General features: G+C 39.1%; 1 protein-coding gene across 6 annotated transcripts in view; it reads left to right on the plus strand.

The window, feature by feature from the left end:
• Positions 1-22,185, plus strand: part of RBMS1 (RNA binding motif single stranded interacting protein 1) — a 150,730-nt gene that overhangs the window by 67,935 nt on the left and 60,610 nt on the right. For 5 of the 6 annotated variants that reach the window (XM_031052086.2, XM_005152657.3, XM_005152658.3 and 2 more), the window contains exon 2: positions 14,672-14,847. In XM_031052086.2, the coding sequence (XP_030907946.1) occupies positions 14,672-14,847 (176 nt within the window). The remainder of the gene's footprint in view (positions 1-14,671; positions 14,848-22,185) is intronic. The other variant, XM_031052090.2, reaches the window with a different exon arrangement.

Here is a 22,185-nt window from a genome sequence, read left to right on the forward strand (position 1 = left end):
TTTTTTATAGCACCCTTTTCCCTTTCCCTATCTGCACATCATAGATCTCTCTAAGTGCAGTTTCTACTTCACAGCTTTATCGGGAATTGGCTTTCCAAGTTAAAACACCCTATCAATAACAGTTAAAAGATTTCAGCTTTTGGTGCTGTTCTTAATTGACCCAATGCCATGTTCAGATCATGAAAGGTCAGCACAGGCAAATCATCCCCTGCGTGCAACTAATCACCTACTGGGAAGCTCCAGCAAAAGTTACCTGCCCTTGGAAATCTTGCCCTAGTTCTTATGTATGAATCTTCAGTTTTAATCTTGCCTACCTTTGCAACTTCAAGAATATCATCCTACTGAAGGAATACTGGCTTCCTTATTTATAAAGAGAAGCAAACTAGTATTTATAAAAGCAGGCTTATGTGCTGGATTTTGTTATGCTGATCTTTGCAAACTCCTTGCTATATTTTATCAAGTCCCCAGATTTGATGGAACAGTTGTGTTCACAGTGTTGCGGTGAATTTAAGGCAGTTCACCATATAAAAAGACTACTCCTTATCTGTACACCCTCGATCAGTTGCATTTAGGAAGATATTTACATTTTAAATAACCTTACATAAAGAGGATTTGATTTACTAATTCGTTAAGCTCCCTAACTACTAATTTTAATTTAAAATGTGTTATGTTCCTATTTATGGCTTAAAATTCAGAAGTTCACCCACTGTTTGTCTTAAATCGGTACTCAGCAACTTTGTGCTTAAAACAGACTTCTAACGTTAGTTTCTCTGGGTGGTGGTGGTAGATGTGCTGCCTGAACTGGCTTTCGTCAAACAACAACAGAACGGTTTTGCTAGAAACAGCTTGGATCTGTTGAGACTGATGCTGAGCAAATGCCAACAAGCCCTGCTGGATCCAAGTTGAATGGAGTTAAATAGTATTTGTACTATAGTAAGCATTATGTTCTGGGGTATCCTAGTCCCTGTTTCCTCAAATTGTGCTGGAAAAGTGATCTCTCCATTAAGCATGCTGGTAATGAAACAAGTTAATATGTGTATTACTGTAACATCTGAAACTATCCTTAGAGAAACAAAGTAAGTGCTCTTTTTCCAATCCTGTGCTTAAAATTGTTTAGCTGGGGAGAGGAAAAAGATGTTGAAGAGCATAATCACAGAGTACTGTGAGATGTAATTGGCGTGCTGATAGAAATGGGAGAAGAAAATGCTTCCCTTCAAGTTCTAGGAAACTAAACCAAGCTACAGTTGCAGGTTAGGAATTTGGAGACATCTGGACATGAGAATTATGACTTCCTTGTCATCTTTTCCAGGAGAAAGTTGTCCAAATGTCAACATTTTCCTTGTACTCTTCAGAGTACATAGTTTCAAGAAAGCAGGTCATAAAAGCTTGTGGAAAGGGAAGGTAGAAAGTGCGTGATACTGACTTAGTCCTCAGTGTTCAGACAACCTGTAGTTTGGTTCAAGATTTGAGTAGATGTGACGCTCAAATCTAAAAGAACGTAGAAGGTCTAAGTGTGTATACTTACACAGACTTTTTAAGGGCAAAAGGGCAGGGTGCTAACTTAGGGAAACATTCATAGTTTCTTGCTGCTTGTCAAGCTACATTTTCTGCTACTATTTCCTGATCAGCTGAGGCCATCCTAAGTTGTCTGTACAATCTTAGCAGCATTTTCTGTAGTAATAGCAGCCACTGATAAGTATTGTTTGGTATCTGAACTGTTCATCAACCTGATGAACTGTTCTTGTTTCTGTCTTTCTCAGAAGTTAAACAGCTGCTTTTGTCATGCTAAACTGATTGTAATTTGTTCTGTGGTGCCTGTGCATCCGTGAGGCTCCACGTGTTACATAAGGGAAAGTTGTGCAAATCATTCTGGGCATGACAGACCAGTCCTTTTTTCCTGAAGAGCAGAGGGTATCCTGTGTGTGGCTGTGTATTATGTCATACATATGTAGAAAATGGACCTTTTATGCCACTTACACTGAATATGCTACAGTAAACACTTGGCCAAAAAGGCTAGATGTGGTGGTCTGTAGTGTAGCTGTGTAATAGTGCAAGATATGTCTGAGAAATGTCAAAAGTTGTCTGTTACCCATTTGCCCCAAAACCTTAGAAACAGTTGTCCTTGATGCTAACTTCAGGTTTTCCTGCACACAGCTTTTTCTCAGCTCTGGTTTTAAATCGCTTTTGCTGGGTATAAGGCATGCCTAAATCATTATGATATTCATCACCTTCCATGAGAATACAGCTAACAGCTTGTCCATTCTGGAGTTGTTAACACACACATAACTAAGTTGTGTTATAACATAATATAGTTGCATTAATGAAGAACTTTAAGTACTCCTGCCATGTCTCACCCATGCTGCGGGCAGCTTGCATGGTGTTTGCAACACTCCCCTCCTGAGTGGGAAACGATGCAAGAGGCAAATGTTTTTTAAAAGCAATGAGTTCAGCTTCAGTTCTTTCCTAATGAGATTTGAGCTTCTATGTTTTATTTTAGGAAACCATGGAGAGTCTGGAGAGTCATTTAGAAGACTTCAGGAATTTAATTTGCAGTCTCATATGTGCGACACACATTCTCATTAAAATGTGAAGATAAATTGGTATGCATGTTGCAGCGTGCAAACCAAGCAGAGTTTGTTCCTGGTCTCTGTGGAAAAGCCCTATGTTTAAAAGTTTTGCCAACACTATACACTTGTGTCTTCTGGTCTGTCAGCTTTATACAATGTTGAAATGTATAAAACTCCTGGACAGATTTTCAGCTTGTGTGAATGAATGCAGAACCATTGGGTGAGAGTGGAACCAGGCTGATGTGTGCAAGTGCAGGAAACTGACAACTCCTCACATAATGAGTCTGACTTAAAGAGCTGCTACCAGTCTCATTCTTGTTCTAAAAATGGTTGGATTGCTAATTTAGTAATGCTTGGCTGCTTCTGTTCAGTTAGGTGGTTTTGCCATGGGGGAGAATTACATTTATGGAGATGTGGTCACCCTGCCCTAAAGAGTTGCAAGTTCAGTGTCAGACACTGTATTAATGTGTGTGTGTGTGTGCGGGTGTGTGTGTATACATGCACCAGTTGTAGCAATATGGTCTCAACCATGGGCTCCTTGAATTTCAAAATACAATGGCAAATTTAGCACAAGCTCTTACTTTGACTAGTGCTGAAATGATTGTAGAAGGTATCTTACACTTCCCTTTTATGTGACTCCAGTGTATAGAAGGCAGTGGGGTATGAAATCCTGAAGTTGTATTTAATCTGCACTGTTAGTGCTTCTTGAAATAGGTATGTGCTTTTCTAGTTATACCTGAGACTTGTCTTAATACTTTACCAGCAATGCTGTTCATGTTCTCTTCCTCTGTTGATTATAATTAATCGTATCTGCTGCATTTTATCAGACTGCAGAATATATGAACGATAAAGGCAGTTGCTGAAATTGCTGAAAGAACAAAAAAAGAAAGGAACTTTCAGCCTAGCACAGATCATGCTGACCTTACTTCTGTGGCAAATACTATAAGGGACTGTGGAAATACTTGCAATGGAGTAACTAGGTAGAGCAGTGATGCTTTGTTTTCCCTGTTGTCCAGCTCCTGGAGTAGTCATTCATTCCCATGGGAAATGATGGAAGATGCTGCCATTCTCACTGAAGTCGGTTTAACTGTAACCTAGCATAGGCACATAACAAACTGCTGAGCAACAGAGTTGAACCTTTTTGGTATCAACGTTACAAGAACCTTTGTGTTGTACTTGTGCAGTGTATCTGCACTGTTTTGTTCTTTGCTGATTCTTCTGCGGTAGTTAGGCCTGGAAACACAGTAATGCATTAGATAATTAGAAAAGAAAAAGCGTTTGCAAATTGGGTAGGAAGGATAAAATATCTGAACTGATCTCTACTTTAAAGCATAAATCATGCAGCTCAAAGGAGCCTGTTCATGGGGTTATCTGGACTCGGTCTTTATGGTGAAGTCTTAAAAACCTGGCTTCTTTTTCTACATTCTTTCCTTCTTTGTTTTCTCCTGACATGCCACCTTTCCTCCAGCTGGAGATGCTGGCTGCAGTGAAGTGGGTGTAGTCTGTCAGAGAAACATTAAGATTTAGGAATGTAGAAGAAAGAGCCAGAGCCAGCTGCCTGGCACTGTCCCAACTGCATTGTCAAAGAGTGCAGCAGGAGAAGCAGGAATAGGCTGGGATGTACTGCACTAGGCTATTTACTTATTAAATACTGGTGTAATAGAAAGGTCGTATTGCCAAAACCAATGTACATTCTGCGCTTTAAAGTAGGAGGATGCACGGTAAGAATGCTGCTACTGTGATGAGTGTAATATGCTGCCCATAAGGAACCAGCAACGTAGACAAAGGGATTTTGATAGGAATTGACTCCCTCCTACATGGTCAGGCACAAGTTCTTCAATTTATTTTAACTTGCATAAACAGAAAATGGCATAGTGGATCCCATGTCAGCCAAAAGAGCCATCTGTGGTCTAACCCTGTCACAAACAGTATAGCAGTAATTCCAACGCCACTGACAGTGTGGAGTTTGCCAAAAAAGCAGATGCTTCTTCTGACATGCATCTTCAATGCAGTGCCGTTTCTATCCTATAATTGCTGTCTGTGGAGGGAGGGTGGGTAGGATAGCCAGATGAGCAGAATGATGAAATTGTAGGTTTTTTGGAAAAGGAGTTTAGAAAATAGTAACAAAAAATAGAAAGGAAACACTTAAAAAAATTGTTTGAAAAAGCAGAAATAAAAAACTGCAGAATTATTGTGTTTCATGAAATCCGTGACACTTTTTAAGTAAAACAATGGTTGCAAGAGCCAATGGTTGCAAGAGCTTATCAGAAGTCTGAAGTCTAATACAGTAAATAGTGCTTCAGAAAACTTTCTGCAGTGTTTTTAACTTTTCAAAAGAAAACATTTCCTTCTCTTTAATAATTTTAAAGAACTTGAGATTGACCAAACATACTTTTTTTTCCACTGGTGCTGCTAGTCTCTGTAGTACAGCTGTTCAAGCAGTACTCTGAATAGGCTGAGGTGAGTATCTACATGTCTGCACTGAGCTATTTTTAACATGATACGCTCATCAGTAGCAGCTTCATGAGCTGTACAGACCTAGCTGGACTAACCGCCAAACTACAACAATGGGTTGCATCCTTAATTAGTAAGAAAAGAGGATGGCCTCATGAACATTGCATTTTTATAATTTTATGAAATTAAAACCTTCATTATCTATACCATTAATATGCATTCTAACATTGCAAGTAGAAGTACTTGAAAACATTAAGTTTTTGATCACATTGAATATTGTCTGTGGCCCCATTTGCTGGCACTGGGGGCAGAAGTTCAGGGCACCTCATGACAAAACAGGTGAGCAAAATAACAGCTGAGCTGGAGACTGGCATTCTTCTAACAGAAGAGTCCGTCCTCTGTGCAGAAGTAACTGCCTTGTGAGATACAGGAAAGCCTCACTGCCCAAGCTTAGTTTTGCAGGATTCACTTAGGGAAATGGTTACCTGCTGTCTCTTATTTTCCTACAAAGGAGCCAAAAAATACCCAGATAAATCCACATCTCTTACTTTCCATACATATAAATCCCACCTCGTGGTGCAGCTTTTGGTTAGTTCTTCCCATTACACTCTCCAGTGCAGTAAGAAGTTAATACATATTATTTATTTTGAGTTTGCAGTACACTTGTTTGCAGTTTCCATGAATGAGAAAAAAATAATTTCCATTTTTCTGTTTTTTGTTTTTTTTTTTTTTATTATGGGAAATATGTTTTAATTTCTTCTTGAGAAAAAAACCCAGAGGAACTTTTTTACTTTGAGGTATTAGTTAATGCACCTTCTGATCTTCAGATTTATTTTGGATAACTTACTAAGCAGTGTTTAAAACCAAAGTGTATTAGAAGCACCATGAATTTAATGACTGGAGAGGAGGGGGAAGCCATAGGATCAGTGATGCCTTTCAATGTGCCTTTTGCTCTGCTTCCTCCTGTCCCATGACAGTGCATGCTGAGAAGCTAATGAGTTTATTAGCTTAAGCTCCACTGCAGTTCACACCTCACTTTTTGCTAGAGTGCTGTACAAAGGAAACTGCTGATCTAGGCAGTATTTCCTTATTTTGCTGATGAAAATGTCATGTGGGACAGTGTCAGAGGACTCTGTCAAGATCTTTAGGTGTTTACTGCTTCTGCCTTACCCACTAAGCTGGTTGCACTGACAGTGAAGAAAATGACATTTGGTTTGATGTGATCTGCTTTTGGCATATTTGTTCTGTCTGCTTTTTTTTTTTGCCTTTTTTTTTCCCCCCAAATCTCCTTACATTCATGTGAGATGATTATTCAATAATTTGTTCCAGAGTATTTCTGGGAATTGGAGTTGGGCTGACTGCTGTGAAATTCCCTGGGTCTTCCTCTTCCCCTTAAGAAAGTTGCAGGACATTGGCTGACGGAGAAGTGAAACTATTTATGGTAATTCTGTATGTGCCAGCTGCAGTTTGGCTGGATGTCTTTTTTCATGTTCTGGGAATTTTACAGCTTTCATGAAGCAGAACAATTGCCTGAGTACTTGTTTTCTTTGATTTGTCATCTGTTTTGGGATAACACCTGAAGAGTTTTTAAATGGGGGTAGTGAGTGGAAATTTTATTGTTTAATGAATGTTTAAGCAGAATCTTCAAGGAACCGCTATGACCTTCAGTTTAGGGATCTCTGAACCTCTTAACGCTGTGAGCACTGTAATAGTCACCTGTCCAAGAGGCATATGCAAATGGTTCACTTCTGCATGTTCCCCATTAAACTTTGAAACTGCTGCCTTCTGTGCTCTAAGACATCTTTTATGTGCTTATTGCTAGCATTTAATGAACTCCACTGGAAACATGGCCATAGGAGGCCTTCCTGCTGGCATATGACCCAGTGTTCCCCTTCTCCCATCACACAACCTGAGACATAAAAAGCTGATTGAGTCATTTTTGCTTAGAGTCTGTAGGCTGTATGTGATTTGCCAGCTCTAATATGATCATTCCTGGTGTAGTCTTACCTATTACGTGGCGCAGGAGTTTCTAAGTTAATTGTTCTTTCAGTGGAAGCATTTATCCTACCAGTGGTATCTTGGATGCTTCCTGTTGTAGAGACCATGGTAAGATTTTATACCCTGCTATTAACGTGTACCAGCAGATGTGTAATGCAAGAGAGAAATGATTTGTATTCATTGTTACGTGTTGGACTTGCTACCTTTCAGAGGCTTGCATAAACCCATTAGTATGTGCATTAAGCCTCTCTGAAAATGGATGTGTTTTCTTCTAACTGTAATTTGAATCCTCAGGCTGGAACAAAAAATTTAACATAGTGTAGGGATTCAGTACCCTTTTCTCTCTGGATCCTGATCAAAAGCCTTGGCTGGTTTCACTGAAGGAAATGGGTCTGCGTATTTACTAGAGTCAAGAAGGAAGTTGGCAGTGAATTCTTTTGTGTCTATTGCTCAATGAAGCTAACCACAAAAACACGTACATGCTTCTTTTTTCTTTCTGTTCTGTTCTTAGTACCGAGCTCTCTTTCTTCAGGTACTTCGCATCTTGACTTTCTTTTTACATTCTTTTAATGTAGATTAGATGTTGAGTTGCTACAGCCTGTTTGAATTTCACAACCTAAACCGCAAATATTTTTCTTCAGCTGTCTATAATTGTGTCATGGCTAGGGCATGGGACCTGTGTGTTTTGTTGTTTTTTTTGTCAGAGGATTGTCCAGGGAATCCAGGTATAAAAGTGAAAGGGAAGAGGGATGCTGCGATTCATGATGGGCAAGGAGAAGAGTTGATAGCATCTGCAAAGGAACAGGACATAGCTCAGTTCAGCACTCCTGTCTCTCCCTTTTGTGGCTAGTTTCATGTATCCCTGATAGGGGATTAAGTCAAGGGAGTAGGTGAGCTCCTGGGAACTTTGAAGCTTTTTCGTTATCTCTGAAAGCAGCATCTCCTGCTGTCTCCAAGTTAGAGGTTTTTATGTGTGATAATAATGAAAAGAACTCCAACTTATCCTTGAAGGAAAAAAAAATCTGTTCGGTGGCATCAGCATTGATTTTTGTCAGATACTTACAATGCAGCCAGGATTTTGCTCCCACTTTTTCAAGTGTTTTAGTAAAAAGGAAATACATAGATTTAGAGCTTTGTTTCATTGCTAGCATAAGAGTGGTGTTATGTTAAGTTTTAATATGTGTAATTTAAATAATACTGGTTCAATTTCCTGTAAAAAAATATGGGAATGTGACATTTTGTCAACAAACTGGAATGCTTTACTTCTGTACTTTTTGTTCTTAATTGTAGCTTTCTAGTGAGAACAAGTTTAGTCCTGCTATGTCACTGTGAAGGGTGGCTTGTTCTCTCACCATCCTGAGGGAAAGGAAGCAAAATAGCTGCCAGTGAGGAGAGAATAATCAAAATCATCTAGGGGTGAAATTCTTCGGATCCTCTGAGCTGTGGCTAAGGGTTTATGCTAGACTTTGTTGTATATCATTGCTGATAGAGCCACTCTTCATGAAGATCTTTTAAAAAGAAGCTGATAGAAGCACCTATGCTCTTTTACATTTCTGTATTTCAAGGAAGGACTTCTTAAATGGCTCAGAAATAAAAAAGTGTATTGATTCCTTTCCTGGATTTTGCTGAAAAATGTTTCTTGTTCTTACTGGCAGGGTGGTTTAAAGTAGTTAAAACACAATGGACTTGAAAAGAAAGACAGTATAATAAAAAAAAGTCAAAGTTTTCATAGACTTGGCTATAATATCCAGGCAAGAAAAAAGAGCATAGCCCTCTATTTTTAAGAGGAGTTTTGCATGATAGCACTTAACTTATATGTTAACAAATAAAATTAAAGCTGAGGGTCTGCTTATTTTTTTCTTTTTCCCCATTTCAGTATAATTTATAATATATATGTTTATTTTAGTACTTTATTTTCAACCTGGTTATTGCAGTCCATCATTATCATAATGCCAGGGGTAGTATTTTGGGTGTAGTTTTCTTCATGCCAAGATGTAGAAGGTTTAGAGAGTTTTTTGGGGAGAAATCCCATGCTGGATCTCAGGATGTTCCTGGGCTGTCTGTGATATTTTGTAACAGGGAGAGTCTCTGCTTGATGCCAGCTTTCACTCACTTTGTCTTGTTTCTTCCCAACACCTAGTTGTTTCTGCTCCACTTGACTGGAGCCAGGAAGATGGAATAGGCTTGGATCCTGGGTGTGCAAATAGCTCTGTATGATTGCAAGACATAATATCCATGGTCTCAGCCTGGTGCAGTGAGCCAGCCCTTGCTGGAATAGTCCTGTTGACTCTTGCAGCATCACTGTGATAAGACGATGTTCCTTACCCATGCAAAGAGAAGTTAGGGTTGGTGGTTTAAAGGATGAAAAGGGGGCAAGTCTCGGGTTTTCTTGCCTAAGGAGATTTTCAGCAGGAGTCCGGAGGACTCAGCTTCTGAGATGCTCTCTACACTTCATCCTGAAAATGTTTAGAAAGCAGCTGACTTGCTTTATCTTGCTGTGACAAGTGCTGGTTGACTGAAGAAGTCGGAGAGACTACCCTAAGGCAAGAGATGTGAACACAGCAGTGGCACATCTTTCTGTTTCTACTGGTTGACTCATGTCCCCTGAGAATTGGTCTTGGAGAGGCCTCCAGAAATTGTTTTGCTTGCCGTAACATTTCAGACATGATGATGGAAACTATGAAATAGAATAGTGCAGGACACTCAAAATGGCATCTCCGCTAGAGAGATGCAGGCTTAGGCTAAGTGTTTAATGTTACCTTATCTATAGGAAAGTGATAAATCAACTGTTTCCATCAGTGAACACTAATTTCTGTTAGACATTTGGAGTTCTTTCTGTTCAGGAGATGATTATATTCCAAACAACCTCCTGTTTCTGAATTTGTGCACTGAATATGGCAGTGTCTTGCCTCACTGTATGTGGCATCTTCTATTTTCCTGAGCCCTTGCTTTCATTGTACGTATAAAGTTCTGTGTTAAGTAGATTAATAAATAAATAAAAAATCACCCCCTAACTTAATAAAGGGTTTTGCTTTAGGGTTTTTTTTTCCAAATTAATGTAATTTAATACTTTTTAACAGTTACATCTACAAAAATGTGTGATAATTTTTATATCTCCCAGTTACTGAAGGTGCTGTTTCAAAATGCTACTTAATGAAATCAGGAAGGTTAGGCAAAACCAGGCAGCATAAGCAGGTACTTGAAGCTTAATCACCTGAACCAAAACTAGGCAAACACCAACGTCAAGATTTTGAAACTATGAGATGATCCAAGCAGCAGTTCAGGATAAGTCAGATTGTTAATGTGTGCCGTAATTTATGGTTTGAGTTTTGAGTATATGTGTGAGAACTCTGTTGTTAAGTCATGGTACTTTTCCCATCAGGAATTTCAGCTGAGTGAAAGAACTCATAATTAAATGCTAGTGTGTTGTATAACTTCATAAACATGCTTTTAATAATGCAAAGTTAGAGACTTGAATGGAATGCTACCATAATAATCAAGCATTGTTTTCGGGACAGTTGTTACCCAAGTTACCTTCTGCTTGTTGGAGTTTCCTTGGACTTTGGTAGTCTGAAGGCAACAAGGATAAGTATCTCTGAGCTCCGAGGTCAAAGGAATTTCTCAGTGTTATTCCATTTTGTTTTGGTTGCCTTTTTTGTTGGTTTTTTTTCTTCATGTGGCTTTTTCCTGTTGACAGCAAAGAGATACTTCTCCTTGGCAGGCAAAATCCTGCTCTGACTCCTTTCCAGTCCTTAAGTATAGAGTGGTTTATAAGAAAGACAGGAATGGTTCATGCAAAGATGGGTATCTTCTCCAGTTGTTTTTCAGTACTTGTGATCGATTCCTGTTTGGGTTTTATATTGAGAAGAAAACACAGGCAGACAGTGTTCCTTGGTTTAAGGCATTCCACAGGGACTCTTCTGTTACTGAGCTTTTCCTTTTTCTAGTGAGTGCCTGTGGTTTTCCCACTGCTCTGGTTGGACTGTGAGGGGTGGAGGGAAGGTCCCTTGGAAACCAGGCCAAGGGTGTTGGGAGCTCCTCACAGCTGGCTCCAGAATGGGATGGAGTGGTCATACAGTATATGGGATGATTATTCTGTCAATGGTTTTTTTTGCTTAGTTGTTGAAGATGACAGGGAGGAAACTACTGAGGAGAAAGAATGATTGCTAATTACTTAAGGGAGTGAAGACTGAAGAGGAGATGGCAAACCAATGTGGCAATGGTATTTCTTGTGTACAGCAATGTTGTCACAAGAAATAATGGTCTGTTACTTAGTTTCATTCCTCCTCTACTTTTGTCCAGTCTTTTAATTTAAGATGCAATTACTAATAAGGAAAATTATTGAATGTGGTTTTATGTACATTACTGCAAATTGTTGTGAGGTCCATATGATTTGACTTTAAGAACATATTTTGATATGGTTTTGCAATAAAGACTACAGTTTGCGACTCAAAACTCTTCACAATTGATTTCAGATTTTATAAAAAGCCTTCAGTTCATGTTTGTGAAAGCTGTTTCTAAACAAGCAACCCCAAACTTTGGCCAGGTCTCACTGCAGAATGTCTTGCCAGCAAGCACTGTATCAGCCAGGGGTGTGGAAAAAGTCATACATCCTTGCTGACATTGATACATTGTCAAAACCCCAGGTGTGGATGCAGCTGTGGCGGCAGAAGAGAACTTTTATCAGCTTAGTTTGTGTTGTTTGGGGATGTGATGCAACTATGCCAGCAGGAAACTCTTCTCTTGGCATGGGCTGTCAGTGTAGGAGGCTGTGCCAGCACAACTCCAGTGGTGAGGCTCTGCGCTGCCGATGAGCCTTTTGCAGCAACTGGAAAAGCCCCTTTAAAGAAAAGAGGGACCCCTCCAATTTAGTTTTTACAAGTAGCTGTTGATGAGGAACAGAATGGAAGGAGTGATTCAGATTCTCAAATGAAGTTCTAATGTAAAAAATGTGTTTAAGTCTTACGGCTTTAAGATGTCACTGTCCCTTTAATGATTGCCTGTGTCATTGGGTTGCAGGGTTTGAGAGCTGCAGTCCCCAGCATCTGTGTTTTGTAAACCCTTTAAGGCTGGTAGAGGTATGAGTTTCTGTGGAAGCAGTGAAAAACCTCCAATCTGTAAACTTAGGAAGACGGCTGTAATCACATCTACATTCCCATCATATTTGGATGTGACTACTAGCATGAGAGCATCTTCATGTTTAAATAAAAGTTTAAATTTCTCAGAATGGAGTGTTTATGTTTTACAGGAAGGCAGAGTTAAGATTCTTGCTTTCTTGAGACACATTTTTTTTCCTCTCCTCCCTTTGGCCAGCTGGGAACAAGATTTTACAAAGCCCCAGTTCTTCATAGGGTGGAAAACCAAAGATTTTTAAGGGGAAAAACACTGTAAGAAGTAAAAACAAAACCAAAGACACTGAAATACAGAATAGAGGCTCTGAGTCTTCTGTAGTAATTACTGTTTAAGATGAAAACTGGTACATGTACATTGACTTTTATGGCAGCTGTACATGCACAAAGGGAAGTGTGTATCACAAAAGCTTGAGCAGAGCACTTGCGTATTTGATCACTGCGTGCATTTTGAGAACTCCATTGAAGGCTTCTTGAAGAGAATAGCAGCACCATGCCAGACCAAGTTTGTTCAGCTTGTTATAAAGATGTTTTGAAAGTAGTTGCTTTGTCATTCTGAATTGCTTGTAACCCTAAAAATAATTGCCTGGCGTTACTGGAAGCAGAACAGTCTGACAGCCCGACTTGCACTGCTATAGTTAAAATCCGTCAATGTTTCCATTACAAATTTGGAAGGAGGATTTAATCTTTTTCCCATTTTAAATTGCGCCTGGAAAAAAATTCTAGATCAGTGCTTCAATTCCAAGTGTAAATCTTCTGGAAAAGCATTTGATGTTTCTAAAAATCTTAGTTAAAAACCAACCAAAAAAAACCAAACACCAAACCGCTCTAACTCTATGGCAATGAAACACCAGTTTTCATTTCTGAAATGCTAAATGATCAGGAATATATTTCATTCTTTTTGGTAATTTTAAATTCTATAAGACTAGGCAACAACAATGTTTCTACATATCAGTGTTGATTTTACAGTGAGTTTTCTTTTTCCAGGCAATTACTGTTGCATAATTAACTTTGCAATATGCTGAACTGGAAGATTTTGAAACCTTGTTAGGGAAACACAAAGAAGAAGGGCATAGTTATCATGAGGTTTCTGATACAAGGGATGCCTTTGTACTTTTCTCCCACTCACAATTTCATTCCAATTTCCTGAGGTTATCTCTGAAATAGTTTCACTTTTCTTGTGTATGAAGGCTGTAGTTTCCTGGGTGCTTTAAACCAAGCTAAACTGCAGTCCCCTCCTCTCTGCCTACATATTCCTGTTCCCTGCCTTGTGACAGCCAAAGCTTTTTGCATAGCACAAAGCCACATGTGGTGAACCAGATCAGGGAAGATAATATTTTGGTTCAGGCTGTGGCTACGCAACTGTTTGTACTAGTCCAAAGAAGAGGGTGGCACCAGGGAGGGAACAAGTGAGTCTCCAGTGACATCTCACTTTATATTCCACTTTATTTCCACACACGCACACACCCTCCCTCTGCCTTCCCTCTGCAGTTCACAGGGTGGTTCTTTGCTATGAGCTTCTTGAGCCATAGAAGTTTATTCAGGCTTTTGCAGGACAGGGGCTGCATGCAGCCAATTCTTTTTGTCAGTGAAAACCTTGTAGTCTCAAGACTTCTACTGACAGCTTTAGTTCCCTAGTAATTTGTTAAAGTATTCCTCGGACAACACTGCAGACCTGTTCATAACACTTTGTACAGTGTCCTGTTGTACTGTTATTAATGCAAGTGATTAAGACTGCTCTATTTGCAGATTTTCACTAGGATGCTTTTATGTTCCATTAGGGTCTGATTTCAAGAACAATCACTTTAATGCCTTGAGGACTAGGTAGAAGTGCTTATGTGCTTATCTACTTCTGAAACTGTATTTTTTTTTAATTGTCATTATACAGATTTTTTTTTCTTGACATGACATAATCCACACATACTGAGATCAGTGGCAAGGTGATAGTTCTGGCAAGGCAACACAGTTAATTCAAAGTCTGGTCCTTAAGCTGTCTGTGGTCCCTCTCTATCTTTAAAAAAACCCAATTGCAGTATTGTATGAAGTACTAAAAGCATGAAGAGATGTCAAAGAGGCTTATTTTTGTATTTCTGCATAGTTTAAGAAAATAGCATATTATTCATGTCTGCCACAGGAATTCATTTATGGACATGTGAAATAGTCATAGTGATGTAAACTTTGTTTACACTTGCTGTAACCTAGAGGAATGATATCTCCTATTTCATATTCACATCAGATGCCACAATTAAGAGTGCAAGATTCTATGAGTATTCCGCAGAGGCTGTATGTAATTTAAGCCTGGGTCATGCATTGAGCGTTCTTCACATGGTGGTTGGGTATACTAGAATGTGCTTGTAAATCCTGTCCCAAACATGGTATGAAAGCAGGTGTATTTAAAATATGTGAGTAATTATGTACTGATTTAACACAGCTGCAAATGGTAAGCAGGCTACTGTACACTGAGCTAATGTGCATACTGCAAGTGTTATCTGTAGTTTACTCAACATGCTTTTTTCTTTGCAGCAGTCCATTGTACCAGCCCACCCAATGGCTCCTCCTAGTCCCAGCACCACCAGCAGTAATAACAACAGCAGTAGCAACAGCAACTCAGGATGGGATCAATTAAGTAAAACAAATCTTTACATCAGAGCACTGCCTCCAAACACCACTGATCAGGACCTGGTAAAATTATGCCAACCGTAAGTACTATACTTAAATTTAAATTATAATGTCATACCTTAAAAGCTTATAAAGTGAAATTGGAATGAGTGTTTGGATTATGAGGAAAGAAAAACAGATTTGTAAATAAAAATTCTCATGCTATAGTGTGATGGCAAGCTTGAACTTCCCTGTCAATCAGAAGGAAAAGAATGTGTTTGTCACTTTGGAGAAGTGGTGAACAGAAGCAACCCATTGGTTTAATAAAAACTGTAATCACCTATACTGCTGCCTGATGGTGTTGAAATCGCAGATAAATGAAAATCAACACCTGAATGTGAAACATGCTATCAAGAACCTGCAACAGAGGGTCTCCTCTGTTCACTAGGATAATCTGCTGATACAAACTTCTCAAGTAATTGTTCTGCATCACTGTATATTACAGTGTGCATTTGAATGCTTATCATAGATTCAGACCAATTTGTTGGCTGTACATTTCTGCATAATTACGTTTATCATTAGAAATGTTTGATCTGGGTTATAATCCTGTCTGGTGACTGGAGTTGTGGGTAGACTTGGCTTAGCAGAGGGTTTTCAGGCAATGTTGTTAACATGAGATTTTTGTTTGTTTGTTTGTGAGGTTTTTGATTTTACTTTATTATTTTTTACAGCAGCACATGCCTTTTAGTCACTTTCAAATGTGGTTCAGAAATCCAGAGACTTGCATTTACGTTGTTTATGCACTTTTTAAAATCACCTTTGTTAGATATTTTACTGAATTCTTAAAATCTTCACTCCAGAATTCATAGTGCACTTTCTGGGTTATTTTGGAATCAAAAATACTCAGCTAAACTTTCAGCACTACCTGTAAGTAAACACCCAGCTGTCTTGAATGGAGAATCACTAAGATTTGTGTGTCCCACTGCTGTTTGAGATTCTCAAAGTAATTTAATGTTCAGTGTACCAGATCAGTAACTGAGACTATACAAAAATACATGCTGAAGACCACAATGCAAGTTAGTAAAATAGCTAAGAAAATCGTGTAAATCGTGACTCTCAGTTTATATGAAGTGCCTTTGGTTTTCAATGTTGGAAAACAACCTGGTACATAATCTATAGAGGAGATTTCTTCCTTTTTGTTTTTGTCTTTTTTCCTACTTTTTAAACAAAACTTGGATTTTCAGCATTGTAGCCACGTCTCAGTCATCTGAGTATTGTAATAACAACTTGCGCTCAGGTCTTTAAGGAAAAAAATTTTCCATTTGGTCATTTTCCCAAGAGCAAATGAAATCCACGTGTTTTACAGAGAAGAGAACAGATTATCAATCTGAAAAGATTCATTAATAAATTAAACACTTTCACAGCTTCCCATGTGACAGTGACCTCTTCACTCGCATTTTAGTGGCATACGTATGTTTTACAGAAATGGATTTTTCCATCCCATTTTTGTTTTTTGAACTGATGAAGAAACTTTGGCCTGTGTACTCATGTTATGCTAGGACAGAGGTGTGAGGTTATTTTGCACTGGAGCCACCCAGTAACTACTATTTGTGCAGTGGTTACTATAGCTCCTTAATCTCTTTCTGAAGACATTTTGGTTTGCACAGTTTTAGATGCCATCGATGCATGAATATTCGAGAAAAAATATGTTCAATTCTTTGCAATAACCGCTCCTTTCCCACTTGGACCGCCACAGATCCCAATTTTTTTGTTGATGTTCAATATATAATTGTAGTTGGACAGCATGAATTTTGCAACTAAAAGCAAGAGCTGCAGCCATGGAATTACTAAACCAATTCTGATGTGAATTTACAGACTTGGAAGGCTGTGGCATTTCTTCCTGTGAGATAGTTCTCTCCTAAATGTCTTCCTTGGGAGGAAAGGAGGCCGTGTCTCAAAATTCTCCATTTCTGCTGAGGAACTAAGTGAGATGCCCAGAAATTTTAGCCTTGGAACAGCTTTAAAAAATCTGGGCAATCTATTAAGAGCCTTTAGGCTTCTTTGCCAGACTAGCCCTTTAGCAACTAACTTGATGCTGCAGTAAGGTAGAAATGACAATTTTCTCTCCTTGTTCACAGAAGGTCAGTAATCCACTTTTATAAACTATGGAAAGTTTCAGATGCAAAATCTGCCTAAACTTCTAGGACATAGAGGGCAGGATATTCTTGAAAGTGAGTCTGCCATGTTCATTGTTGAAGTTGAGACAACACCAGATAAGTAGAGAATAAAATCTGGGGCACATAGAACTCAGTGTTGAAACTGCTGTTTACTCCAGATCTGGAATATTTTCATTAGCTTTGTCCGAATGCCTGAGACTTTTCTGGGAGGCATTAGAGTAATTTTAGCTCCTTTTACTGATATGCAGTGGATCTTGTTATCCTAAGAAGGTACCCACTGGAGTGCTTGATGCTAAGAACGGATAGAAAGACTGCTCTGCATACTGTAGAAATGATCTTGCTGGCTGGCAATAACTAGTTTTCAGTGGATGTACAGAAAAATATTACTGGCTTTTGTTTTAATCTTCTGGCTGTTGTCAGGCAAGGCAGAAAAACACCTGTGGGTTCAGGAAATAATTTTAAAACACCATCGTCACTACAAATGCCAGAAACATCCCATCTGTTCATATTTTCCTTCTGATCCTTGTGGACTTGTATCATATACACTGTACTGAAAAGTTATTTTCAGTAATGGTTATTGTAGAGAAATACTGCTTTCAATATAATCCTCGGAATACAAGGTAGAAGAATCTAGAGAGTTCTTTTGTGGAGGTCTGGTTATACAGTAACTTTGATCTGCTTTAGTCAGTGTGTTTCCTTTAGCTTTTGCTCACGACAGCTAGCAGTGCTAATTTTGGCCATGTTTTCATTTTGATTAATTATTTTTGGTGAATCACTAGAGAAACCTCTTATCAAATGATAGGCGTGTTGGGCTTGCTTTCCTGTTTTAGCACAGCTGTGCAGTATTTACGAAGACAGCAAATGTTCACCAGTTTAGTGGAAAATTAATTTCTCGGCAAGAGCACAATTTGCCAATATACATCTCTACAGATCTGCTCTCCACCTTTATCTGCTCGGTTCTTTATAGTTTTTCTATTAGGTGAAGCTCTCTCCTCTTTTCCAAGATGAAAAGGATGTATTATAATTTTGTTGTGAAGGCTTACCTGGAGTGCAGCTACTTTCTGACAGTATTATTTGCTTTTGTGTGGGAAATGAAGCTGCCATGTTTTTGAATAGTTCATTCAAACATGAGCCTGCTACTCCAGTTCTGCGTTGCAAAAGCAAATTTCTTCGTATCAGTTGTGCCAGAGGCAGAAGTGTGGGGAAGAATAAAGTGTAGGTATTATGTTTGTCACACCAGAAGGATGTTGTAACAGCTAACCCAAAATGAGTGTTAGGGGGACACCACTGTGAGTCAGTCCTGGCCATAAGAGCTTTTCATGAGGTATGTAAGGGTAGGCAAGCAGTTGATGCAATGACTTGTTGATACTATCTTTTCTGTGGAAGGCTAGACAGGAGCGATCAGCTAAGTAGAAGGACAGAAGCCATCAGCTAAATAGAAGAACAAGAGCAGAAGAAAGAAGAAATTAGAGTTAGGATCCGATGAGCGTGGTTTGGGAAAGCCTGTAGGAAGCTGCCTGACTCTGCTGTGCAGTTTTGTTTCCCAAACTGCATTGTGCTATTGCATGAGATCTGTACTGAGCAAAACCTCTGCCATGAAGAGCTGGTTTTACAGGATTGCTGGAACAGTGGCAGCTGCAGCCTAATTGTACTCTCTTCCCCTGGTGTGGCTATCAGTACTTCCTTGATGTGCCCCTTCAGCTGTTGGGTTGGATTTATGAATACATTATTTAGGCTTTAATGGGACTTTCTTATTTGGTGGCTGTTAGGCAGTAATTTTTTTGTAGCTTATTTAATATGTGGATCTGAAGAGGCAGGGTTAAATCCATGTCAGCTATTCACTGAAATTGTTGAGACTGCTTATGTGATTAGGGTCTTACATGATTGGGTCTTAGGAGATTCAGCCAGGAGTTTGTAACTTGCTTTGACATGTTTTCTAGGTTCTTTCCAGACTCTCACTAAGAGCTGTGCTTTGCTGTGCATGACCTTTATGTCCAAGCCATACAGTTCCAAACACTGTGCTTTCTACCGTCTTGCTATGATTTACTTCCTAGACTGCAGCATGGCATCTCTGTAGTGCTGAATTTATTCAGAGACCTCCTTTTGTGCCATTTACATCATTAAATGAGGATGGTGCAGCAGACCCTTCATCCTCCTGACAATCCCCAGTCCCACGGTGAGATTTCAAGCTTTGAGGCTTACCCCAGGTCTCCCCCATTCAGCTGAGCATAAATCATATTGCCAGCCTGCTGTTTGGTGTGCTCTTTTCCAGGCTGTTTGCTCGTACTTCCTTTGCTGCTTATATCAAGCTGTTTGTAGTCTATATGATATTTTTGAAATCTGTTCTTGCTCTGGACAGTTTCACTTTGGCCTTCCCCCTTAAGTTATCGCTTTATGGTTACAATGCTGTTTTTCTATGGGATTACAAGTAGGAAAGCAGCTGCCTTAAGGATATCAAATTATATAATTAGAATGACAGACCATTGTTCTGTACTAGGATGGTCAAAACACTACAGAACCTTGTGGTGACTGCCTTTGCTTATATGCATTAGGAAATAATGTATCACGTTGAAAGGGTATTTTAAAGGATTCCTTCCTAAATAGTCAGCATTACAAAATGAATGGTGGGCTAATGGTCGTTTTGAAACATTTGAGCCAGATGTGCAATACAGCTTTGTTTCCAGAGCATGAGAACTTCTATTTTTTTTATAGTTCCATACTCTGATGTTTCCCTGTTCTGTGGCAAGAGCACCCAGAAGTTGTTTCAATTACCTGTTCTTCATAAAACACGTTTTCATTAAGTCGTGACATCCATCAGCTTATTAATGTTTTTATGTTCTTTGCTTGCTGTGTAATTGTGATCTCTCCTTGTGACGCTATTTCCCATCTCCTTCAGACACACTCAGGACTGAGAAGTGGTGACTGAAGCTCAAATATTTACTGTAATGGGAAGCTGTCATTGTCTGCAGTCAGTTAAGAGCAAGAAATCTGCTGATTTTACTCATCTCATTAGAAAAAAAGACGTGTCTCAACTTCAGGAAGTAGTCTGATTGTCTTTTGCATTTAACTCTCTGGGAGAATGGTCTGCCCAGGTCACTAAGGGAATATCTGTACTAATGAATACAATGCCTTTAGATAGATGATGTAGATAAGGGAAAGTGCAATGGAAGATTTCAAACCTAGCTTCTCCATTTTTTTTGAAGTATTTTTTATTAATTCCTTTCTCCTTTATTCTCCATTTTCTGTGCATTTTTCTTTCATGGTTTGTCAGCTGCAGTTAAATATTGCATTCATAATTATGTGGAATACGATTTGGTGTCATATAATTAAGTGTGATACGTCAGTGTCTCTGAAACTGCTCCTTTTAAGACGAGTATTAATAGTTATTATATATTGAGCAGAAAAGCCTGTATCTATTGTCCTTTCTTTGGTCTTCTACAAATTAATTATTTTAGAGGTTTAGGTATGCATTTAGAAAATTACTGTTATTGCATAGATCTCTGAATAAATAACACCAGGCGTACAGAACATCCTTTGGTTATAGGAGGAGGTAGATTCTTTAGCAGTCAAGCAATATGTCATTTGTAATGTTCATCTCTATATTGCATGGGACCAATGTCATCTTTCTCTTTATGCATTCTTTAAGGACTGTGGCATGGTTTGGGCTTTCTTAAATACCAGTATGGTATGTAAATAGGCTCTGCTAACTTCTTTCTTAGCTGATGATCTTTGAAGAGGTTACTGTCAAAATTAACTATCTTATTTCTTCTCTACAGAGAAGAAACACTATTCAGTTTTGTGTCTCTTTTGACAGATACACTGGAGAGATGTAGGCTTGACATGGACACTGGAATGGTCCTTTTCGTTAGGACTTGATTTCCAGTCAGTTTTGAGGCATTTGTGTGGTATGCCATGGGAATTGCAATTGGCCTGGAGACATGATGTTTGGTTTAAATAGTCATTTCCTTTATTTTTTTAGTAACTGCTTTCAGCAGTCATGTTATGAAGTGACAAGCCTGGCATGGGGTGAAGGAAGACTTTCTATCTGCCCCTTAATATTTGCACTTTAATTAGACAGAAATAAAATTCAGACAGCTTTAAATTCAAGATCAGATGAGATCCTCTCGGAGGAGTTCCAGGGGTTTTGAGGGATTTTGGGGTTTTGGTTTCTTTTTTAGCAATAGCGCCTTCTTGTAGAATGTCATTAGGAACCCATAAGTATTCTGGGGAAAATTTTAATTGAGGAAAAAAAAAGAAAAAAGTTGTCTTCTAAAGTCCTGTCCTCTGTATAAAGACAGTCTCTTGAGATTCCTTGAATTTAAAACAAATAAAGTTTGAATTTTCTCTTTGTTTTGTGATTAAGCAGAGATTGACATTTCTCAAACTTAGTATTTCATTTAGCCTAACAGTAACCAGCAGTTCCCTCTCAGCATACCCTGTTAAAAACTAGCAATCTGAATATAAATGCACTGAGGAACTCTGTGTCTGCACTGTCGTTACAGATGTTCCAGGGACCCAGCTATTGCACAACCTCCATCTCCCCGAGGAGATGAGAGTTTTGTTGCAGTGTGGGGCTGGAGGAGAGGTGATCCCATGGAATTTCCTTTAGGAAGTGGGGGCGAGGGAGGCGAAAGAGAGTGGAAGGAATGTTTCAGCTGCAGCTGCTAGTTAAAGAAGCACTAGGAAAACAGATTGGTAAAAGTTACCGCCATTGAAGCTCTTCTGTTGGAAAACAAAAAGTTGATTTGGTAGTGTGGGGCCTGTAAAATCTGCGAGTGTTTGCAAATCTGCAGGTTTTTGTTGTACAGAGAAGCAATCCTTGTTCCATATCACAGAGCCGCAGGAAAGAAATGTCCTGTGGCAGCTGATGGAATGCCTTTGATCAGTCTTTTGGTCCCCAGCTTCCCCAGTGGCAGGGGCCCGACTCAGATGGAAGGTGATAGCAGCGCAATTATTCATTGGAATAACCAGTAATTCAAGAACATTTTGAAGGGGGTTGTTGAATTTTAGTGGATTACTGAAAATGTTAACAAGTACTCATCAGGCTTTTTACTGGGTTCCATGGTGCCAAAACTTGTCCCTTCTGTTGGAAGGGACTGCTTAGGCAGGGATCTCAGAAACCAATTCAGATTAAATCAGTTTACAGCCCAAGCTGATTTCTGTCCCTGCATGCTTACATTAAGCTTGCCCTTTTTCTCAGGTTACCATTTAGTGTAGAAAGCAGGATCAGTTATTTCAAGCAGAGCCTTATATCTTATGTCT

This window comes from Melopsittacus undulatus, chromosome 8, assembly GCF_012275295.1.
Source record: "Melopsittacus undulatus isolate bMelUnd1 chromosome 8, bMelUnd1.mat.Z, whole genome shotgun sequence".
NCBI lineage: Eukaryota > Metazoa > Chordata > Aves > Psittaciformes > Psittaculidae > Melopsittacus > Melopsittacus undulatus.